This window comes from Erinaceus europaeus, chromosome 4 (genome assembly GCF_950295315.1).
Source record: "Erinaceus europaeus chromosome 4, mEriEur2.1, whole genome shotgun sequence".
In the NCBI taxonomy this organism is placed as follows: Eukaryota; Metazoa; Chordata; class Mammalia; order Eulipotyphla; family Erinaceidae; genus Erinaceus; species Erinaceus europaeus.
In genome coordinates this window covers 48,142,074-48,151,470 of record NC_080165.1, presented here as the reverse complement: position 1 = coordinate 48,151,470, position 9,397 = coordinate 48,142,074, and the positions used below count along the sequence as shown (strand labels likewise).

Below are 9,397 nucleotides of genomic sequence, written 5' to 3'. Positions count from 1 at the left end.
GCTGCCTGGGATCAAACTCAGGACCTCCTGCTTGAGAGTCCAAAGCTTTTTCACTGTAACACATCCCAGACCACTGCAGGTATCTTTCTTTCTCCCTCTATGCCTCCCTACTCCCTCTTAATTTAGTTCTGTCTATATCCAAAATAAATAATAAAAAATATTTTTTAAAAGACAGCAGTGGATTCGTAGTGCTGGCACCAAGCCCCAGCAATAACCCTGGAGGCAAAAAAAAGGGGGGCGGGTGAAATATTACTTGGATACTATGCTGTTTTGCCACATACACAACCCAGATTCAAGCCTAGCTTCTACTGCGTTGAAGGCAGCTTCTATGTTGTGATCTCTTTCAGCTCTTCCTCTGACTCTCTTGCCTTCTCTGTTTCTATCTAAAAAAAGAATAATGGGAGTCAGGCTGTAGCACAAAGGGTTAAGCACTCCGTGGCTCGCAAAGTGCAAAGATCCTTGTAAAAATCCTGGTTCAAGCCCCAGCTCCCCACCTGTAGGGGAGTCCCTTCACAGGCGGTGAAGCAAGTCTGCAGGTGTCTATCTTTCTCTCTCCCTCTCTGTCTTCCCCTCCTCTCTCCATTTCTCTCTGTCCTATCTAGCAATGACGACATCAATAATAACTACAACAACAATGAAAAACAAGGGCAACAAAAGGGAAAATAAGTAAATAAATATTTTAAATTTTTTTTAAAAGAAAGAAAGAAAAGAAGAAGGGGGGCAGGCAGTAACACAGCGGGTTAAGCGCACATGATGTGAAGCACAAGGACCATGGTAAGGTTGCCCGTTCGAGACCCGGGCTCCCCACCTGCAGGGGAGGGGTTGCTTCACAAGTCATGAAGCAGGTCTGCATGTGTCAATCTTTCTCTCCCCCTCTCTGTCTTCCCCTTCTCTCTCCATTTCTCTCTGTCCTATCAAACAACAATAACAATAATAATAACAACAACAATGATAAACAAGGGCAACAAAAGGGGAAAAAATAAAAATAAAAAAGAATAATAAATAAATTCCAGCATGTCAGAATAAAGCACAATAAGCATACTGATTATAACATAACCTTGTATGATCAATTCAGTTTAATTTAATAAACATTAGTGGACTTTCAGTTATATGCCAGACACTGTATTAGAGCTAGGATGATAACAATGGATGTAGCATGATCACTGACATATACTCTGGGAGACTGCATTAACCTCGGTCTTCAGAATCAATGCTGTGATGGATGGACACACAAAGTTCTATGGAGGTAGAAAAGGGGAAACAGGATGGTTATGTTCACAGACTTTCCTTCCCCCTCTAAAATAGATGTGTAGGAATATTTTTCATTCCCGTCCCACCCATTCTGTTTTCAACAGAGCACTGCCCAGCTCAGGCTTATGGTGGTGCTAGCGATTGAACTTGGAGCCTCAGGTTCAATTACAGAATAGATATGAAAGTCTTTTTGTATAACCCTGGCTAAGAATGCTTTTACAAGTCATTTCATACTGTTAAGTCTCTAATTATCTAAATACAAACACTCACAATTGATAGCTTTCTTAATTAATTTATTTTGAAGAGGAAATATATACCACCTTGACCTAAGAGTTGTTTTGAGCTGAAAATACAAAGCACTAGTAAAGGCAAAAAGAACTCTTTGCTCTCACTGTAGCTGCCTAAAAGCAAGACATAAATTTTCCTTTATGAAGGTGTTTCCCTTCTCTCTGCCACACGAGAAGGAGGAAAACAACCATTATCATTGGAGACAGAAAGTCGGCACCAAGATGGGAATGTACAAACAAAGCTTACTAAAACAACCCTTATCTTCTATTAGCTTCCCCTGCTTATTTACCTTCCCACAACTTACCACTCTGAGGAACCCAAACCCTTTCCTCTGTCTTGTCATTCTCCATAAATCTATCACCCTTTGTTAAAATGGTGTACAATCCCACATTCTAGCCTTCCCTTGAGTCATACAGCCCAAACATGTACACATGTATTTCTACTTCCTATAAAACCAAAGTAGCTTTTTTTCCTTGTTAATCTGATTTTGCCTGTTTAGTTAGCAGGCCCCAACTGCTGCATCTAAGAGAATAGACTATTCTCCTATTCTCCCTATAGTTCCTAAATTCAAGCCAGGACTCATACAGTGGGGAAAAAAATGAATATCTTAATAACAAAAATGAAACTATGACAGAGACATAGAAAATAAACCTTATATGAAGATGAAGCTAAAGGCTGGACTCATACCAAGTCCAAGGAATATGTGACAAAAAATGTATTTTTAAAAAAATAAAGTAAAGTTGGTGGTCTTATGTACAGGAAAATCATACATAGGAAAAGTAGTCTAACACACCAAACAATTAGAAATAGAGGAGAGAGAACTAGAGTAACATTCTGGCACATGTGATATCAGGGATCAAAGTTGGGACCTTGTGCTTGAAAGTTCAATGTTTTTTCAACTGTGCCACTTCCCAGGCCACTTAATAAACTATTTCATCCCCAGTGAAATTGTTGAGGGAGAGAAGGCACCACCCAGAAACAGGAGTGGTTTAAAATTGGTGAACCTGGGAGTCAGGCAATAGTGCAGTGGGTTAAGCGCACATGGCGCTAAGCGCAAGGAAGGGCATAAGGATCCCTGTTCGAGCCCCCGGCTCCCCACCTGCAGGGGAGTCACTTCACAAGTGGTGAAGCAGGTCTGTAGGTGTCTGTCTTTCTCTCCCCCTCTCTGTCTTCCTTTCCTCTCTCCATTTCTCTCTGTCCTATCCAACAGCAACAACAACATCAATAATAACTACAACAATAAGACAACAAGGGCAACAAAAGGAAATAAAGAAAAAAGAAAAAAAATCAAAAAAAAAATCGGTGAATCTTTGGGAGACTCTGTCTTTCCAGGACTACCCTGTGACCAACAAGAAAGTAAGTCAGTCCCTTCCTTTCTCTCTCTCTCTCCCTCTTTTTCATGCCTTAACATGTTTTCTAATATAAGTTTAACTTTCCTGTATAATCATGCTTTTTTTTTTTCCCCTGCAAAAAACTTTATTGTTTCCATTTGCTCCAAGAGCTGCCTACCGGCAGCAGGGAGACCCTCCAAATGAAGCCTCAGACACAAGACTGGGGGGCGGGGTGGGGGGGGGGGAATCCGGAGTTTCCTAGTCATGTTTGAGGGTAAGCCTTTCTAAGAGATACTCGCCCACCCCACCCTGGGGACCCTCCAGTCTGCGGAGGTTAGTGAGGTGGTTGCGCATCTTCTTGATAATTTTCACCTCTTCTAAGAAATGGCTCTCCAGGAAATCACAGATATGAGGATCTGGGCGGGCAGAACCCAGGGCATGCAAATCCAGAAGGGCCTGGTTCCGTTTTTTCTCCAAGACTAAGGCGGCATCCACGGAGTCCTGCGTTTCACCCCACTTATCTTGTGACAGCTTCTGAATATCCTGGAAGAGGGCGCACCCACCGCGCTGGTTTTTCATCTTCAAGAGACCCTTACTCTCATGCACCTGGTTGAGCGCACATGTTACGGAAAGAAATGAAGGGAGGGGAAGAAGGGGGAAAGGGATAGAGGAGGAGGGTAGTCTGAATGGTGGCACAGTGGTTGAAACACTGAACTGTCAAGCATGAGGTCCTCAAGTTGGTCCCTTACATCACCTGTGCCAGAGTTATTGTCTGATTCTTCTCTTGACTCTCTCTAGTAAATAAATAAATAAAGATTTCAGTTTGAATACAAAAACTGGTGTAGAAAGGGAAAATATGATGAGAAGGCACATTTTGCTTTGCACATAAGGGAAAAAAAAAAGAAAACTGGGAAATGTTATGCATGTACAAACTATTGTATTTACTGTTGAATGTAAAACATTAATTCCCCAATAAAGAAATTTAAAAAAAAGAAAAGAAAGGAAAAATAACTAAGCAGACATTCTTTTTGTTGTTGTTTATTTTTCCTGTTTATTGCCCTTTTTCTATTTATTGTTGTAGTTATTATTGATGTCATCGTTGTTGGATAGGACAGAGAAATGGAGAGAGGAGGGGAAGACAGAGAGTGGGAGAGAAAGATAGACACCTGCAGACCTGATTCACCGCTTGTGAAGTGACTCCCAGCTCGAACCAGGAGCTCAAACCCAGAACTCGAACCGGGATCTTTATACCTGTCCTTGCGCTTTACGCTACCTGTGCTTAACCCGCTGAGCTACCACCCGACTCCCCTAAGCAGACATTCTATGACCAGCATACTTCCAGTATACATGGGGCATCCAGGAAAGTGAACCTCCCCAACAGGGCCCAAGCCACCAACTTAAATACTGTTTTCAGCTAAAGACAAAAGAAAATTATTAAAGGGTATGAAAGTTAGTTGAAGCAAATATATATAGTATCTTCTGGAGCAAAATGAATAGAACTGGAGGTGAATATGCCTCTCAAAATAAGTATAGAGAAGGGAGTTGGGCGGTAGCGCAGCGGGTTAAGCACAGGGTTAAGCACCGGTGGCACAAAGTGCAAGGACCTGTGTAAGGGTCCTGGTTGGAGCCCCCAGCTCCCCACCTGCAGGGAGTCACTTCACAGGCTGTAAAGCAGGTCTGTAGGTGTCTATCTTTCTCTCCCCTTTTCTGTCTTCCCCTCCTTTCTTCATTTCTCTCTGTCCTATCTAACAATGACGACATCAATAACAGCAACAATCTAACTACAACAAAAATAAAAAAACAACAAGGGCAACAAAAGGGAAAATATATATATATATATATGGGGGAGTTAAAAATAAGTGTGTAAAATAGCTACTTACAACAAAGACAACAAGGCTTCAACTCTCCACCTCTTAAGAAGCACAAATCAAGCCTCCCAGAACTGCTAAATGATTTGGGATGAGCCTCTATCCCGTTTAACCTTTACTTCCTGGTGTGTGCACCTTTGGAGTAATCCAAAACAGGAAGCAAATTTCTTCCCCCTATAGCCAGGTGTGCATAGCAGGAGGCCACATCCTAGGCTTGGACCAGCCTGAAACCCACCCGGGACTGCCCACCCTGGACACAACTGAAACCAGAACAAAAAATGGGGAGAAAGGATTTGGGCCAAATAATAAGTAGGTCCAATTTGTGTTTTTTCAAAAAGATTGTTCTGGCTATCTGCAGAATATATTCAAGGAGTGGTCCGGGAGGTGGCACAGTGATAAAACTTTGGACTCTCAAGCATGAGGTCTCGAGTTCGATCCCCAGCAGCACATGTGCCCGACTGATGTCTGGTTCTTTCTCTCTCCTCTTGTCTTTCTCATAAATAAACAAAAAATATTAAGAAAAAAAAAGAATATATTCAAGGACTGAAGGGTGGAAATAGAAACCAATAAAGAAGCTATTGAAGTAAAGAAATGATAATGTTGAATGCTAACATCCCAATACTACTATTGACAAGAAAAATCGGACATGACTGTTTTCTACAGTAAGGCTAAACATAATCTGAACAGGGCTATAAAAGGGAAAACACAAAGTTGAATTTGAAAATTAGGAATTGGTTTAAGGCAGGACATAGGTGTGGAGATGATTCAAATCAGATGAAGACTGTGACAAAACAAAGTGAGAATTAAAAGCTGAGGAACTCAAAGGAATTTAGAATATGTAATGTATTGATTTTTTATATTGAAAACTTGATGGATCTTTAACGGAAGTCCCTGAAACAATTATTTTCCTGGGCCAGTGTTGCCAGGAAGAATAAAGTCATGTTAATAAGTTGAGGAAATAATAATGTTATATTAATGACCACAACTCTGAGTGTGGTTATTTCATTCTGGATCTTAGCTTTTTGTGGGGGTAGATGCTTTTCCTTCTCTATTTTTATTCTAACATGGTAGACTTGTGGATGGGAAAAAGTGAATGGATTCTCAGCATACTTAAGAGGCAGAAAATGTGATACTTCCTATTGGACCTGATAGGGAAACAGATCTACACCACCTAGTGATCCAAGACTTTGAAATGGCAGTCTGGGAAATAGTTCACCTAATAAAGAGATTCGTCTGAGATTCGTCTCTGGCATTGCATGTATCACAATGATGCTAGGGTAAAATAAAAAATAAAAGATTTGGAAAAGAAGGTGCCAAGTAAGCTTTTATCAGAGGTATAAATTTGGACATCATTAGTATATGGTTATAAAGTGAAATGGTTGGATGGTCTAGAGAGAGATTATTATTATTTCATATGTAATAAATAATTTTTTTAAATACATGTTTAAGAATAACCAATGAGGGGGTCGAGCGGTAGTGCAGCAGGTTAAGCGCACATGTTAAGCAGGTTAAGCTTCATACATGGTATGAAGCGCAAGGACCAGTGTAAGGATCCTGGTTCAAGCCCCCGGCTCCCCACCTGCAGGGGAGTCGCTTCACAAGCAGAGAAGCAGGTTTGCAGGTGTCTTTCTCTCCCCCTCTCTGTCTTCCTCACCTCTCTCAATTTCTCTCTATCTAACAACAATAATAATAACTACTACAACAATAAAAACAAAAGGGAAAAAATAGCCTCCAAGAGCAGTGGATTTGTGGTGCAGGCACAGAGCTCTAGAGATAACCCTGGAGGCGAAAAAAAAGAAAAGAAAAAAGAATAACCAGTTTAATTAATTAATTTAAAAGAAGAGGGTGGGAATCAACTGGGTCAACCATATTCCTTAAAAAGCAGGAGTCGGGCGGTAGCGCAGCAGGTTAAGCGTAAGTGATGCGAAGGATCCCTGTTCAACACCCACCCCCCACCCCGCGGTTCAACATCCACCCCACCCCCACCACACACCCCCACCCCCACCTGTATGGGAATCCCTTCATAGGTGGTAAATAGAAGGTAAATAGAAGGTAAATCCCTTCATAGGTGGTAGGTGTCTATCTTTCTCTCCCTCTCTGTCTTCCCCTCCTCTCTCCATTTCTCTCTGTCCTATCCAACAACAATGACATCAGTAACAACAACAATAATAGCTACAACAACGATAAAAAAAATAATAAGAGCGACAAAAGAGAATAAATAAATACTAAAAATAAAAATTTGACAAAGTGAGGTCCGGGAGGCAGCATAGCAGATAAAGTATTGAACTCTCAAACATGCAATGATGAGTTTGATCCGTAGCAGAATATGTACCAGAGTGATGCCTGGTTTACTTGCTCTCTTTCCTCCCATCTCTCTCATAAACAGTAAAGAAACAAATAAAATATCTTTTTTTAAGATGACAAAACAAATGAGGAGGTCCAGTGAATTTGGTAACAAGAAAGTTATTCAGGATCACTGACTGGGTCATTGAGAAAGAGAAGAAATCCCCCCTCCCCTCCAGGGGCTCTTCTCTGGCAGGCAGAGCAGTGAAATTAACATCAGACAGATCAGTAAGAGGAGGGGGAAAAAAGGCCTTAATATTTTATTGGAGTCTATATAGATATGTAGATTTGAAAGATAATGGATGACACTTTTTAAAAAATTTTTAAGAATGAATTTATTTATTTATTTATTTATTCATTCATTCATTCATGAGAGAGATAGGAGGAGAGAAGGAACCAGACATGACTCTGGTACATGTACTGCCAGGGACCAAACTCAGGACCTCATGGTTGAGAATCCAATACTTTATCCACTGCACCAATGGGGTAAGGGCCTTGGACATCAAGAGGAGAGACTCACATAAGCAGGAGAAGGTGGCTCATATTGATAAGGACCAAATGCTCTGAAGTGCTATATATAGAGATAGGTTCTATATGTAGATAGGTTTCTCAGGGGGAAAAAAATTCTTGTTAAAAACCTAATTCAAGGTGGGAGCATGTGATGGTACACCTGGTTAAGTGCACATTACCATGCTCAAAGAGCTAGGTTCAAACCTCCCCTCCCCACCTGCAGGGGAGATGGTTCACAAGCGGTGAAGCAAGTACTACAGGTGTCTCTCTCCCTCATTCCCTTTTTCTTGTCCCTCCCCTCTTGAAACTCAGTGTCCTATCAAATAAAGAAAAAAAAAAAAAAGAAAGAAACATGGCTGACAGGAGTGGTAGATTCATCATGCAGGCACCAAGCCCAAATGATAAACCTGACGGGAATTTTAAAAAAATTTTAAAAGAAATCCAATTCTGGACATAATTTTCATTTTCCTAAGTAGTTGACAGCAGGGTAAAAGATTCTCATGAGATTTCAATTTTTTTTTTTTTTTTTTTTTTTGAGGAGAGAGGGAACCAGAAATCATTCTGGTACGTGTGCTTCCAGGGATCGAACTCAGGACCTCATGACTGAGAGTCAAACACTCTATCCACTGCACCACCTCCCGGGCCATATTTATTTTATTTTAATGAGGTAGATACAGGGGGAGACCAGAACACTGATCAGTTCTGGTTTGTGGTGGTGCTAGAGGTCAATTTTGGGACCTAATGCTTGAGAGTCCAGTGCTCCCTGGCCACTTCATGGCCCTTCCCAACTGGCATTCTGTAGAATCTTCACAGTAGCATGGAAGTCAAGCACTGTATCAGATGAGAGTCCCTCTTTACTCATTGATCTTAAATTCTTTTTTTTTTTAATTTATTTCTTTATTGGGGAATTAATGTTTTACATTCAACAGTAAATATAATACTTTGTACATGCATAACATTCCCCAGTTTCCCATTTAATAATACAACCCCCACTATGTCATTTATCATCCTTCATGGACCGGTTTTCTCCCCACCCACCCACCCCAGAGTCTTTTACTTTGGTGCAATACGTCAATTCCATTTCAGGTTCTACTTGTGTTTTCTTTTCTGATCTTGTTTTTCAACTTCTGCCTGAGAGTGTGATCATCCCATATTCATTCTTCTATTTCTGACTTATTTCACTCAACATGATTTTTTCAAGGTCCATCCAAGATCGGCTGAAAACGGTGAAGTCACCATTTTTTACAGCTCAGTAGTATTCCATTGTGTTTATATACCACAACTTGCTCAGCCATTCATTTGTTGTTGGACACCTGGGTTGCTTACAGGTTTTGGCTATTACAAATTGTGCTGCCAAGAACATATGTGTACACAGATCTTTTTGGATGGATGTGTTGGGTTCCTTAGGATATATCCCCAGGAGGGGAATTGCAGGGTCATAGGGTAGGTCCATTTCTAGCCTTCTGAGAGTTCTCCATACTGTTCTCCACAGAGGTTGGATCAATTGACATTCTCACCAGAAGTGAAGGAGGGTTCTTTTGACCCCACACCCTCTCCAGCATTTGCTGCTGTTACCTTTTCTGATGTATGACATTCTCACAGGAGTGAAGTGGTATCTCATTGTTGTCTTGATTTGCATTTCTTTGACAAACATAGACTTGGAGCATTTTTTCATGTGTTTCTCGGCCTTTTGGATCTCTTCTGTGGTGTATATTCTGCCCAAGTCCTCCCCCCATTTTTGGACGGGGTTATTTGTTGTCTTGTTGTTGAGTTTGGCAAGCTCTTTATATATGTTGGTTATTAAAC

General features: G+C 40.9%; 1 protein-coding gene across 1 annotated transcript; it reads right to left on the bottom strand.

The window, feature by feature from the left end:
• Positions 1 to 3,128: 3,128 nt before the first annotated feature.
• Positions 3,129 to 7,624, bottom strand: LOC132538200 (ferritin light chain-like). The gene is made up of 4 exons (XM_060190803.1): positions 7,602 to 7,624; positions 5,364 to 5,427; positions 4,207 to 4,284; positions 3,129 to 3,476 (listed from the first exon to the last, which is right to left on the bottom strand). The coding sequence occupies exons 1-4, from the start codon at positions 7,622 to 7,624 to the stop codon at positions 3,129 to 3,131; spliced, it is 513 nt and encodes a 170-aa protein (XP_060046786.1).
• Between the last annotated feature and the right edge of the window lie 1,773 nt (positions 7,625 to 9,397).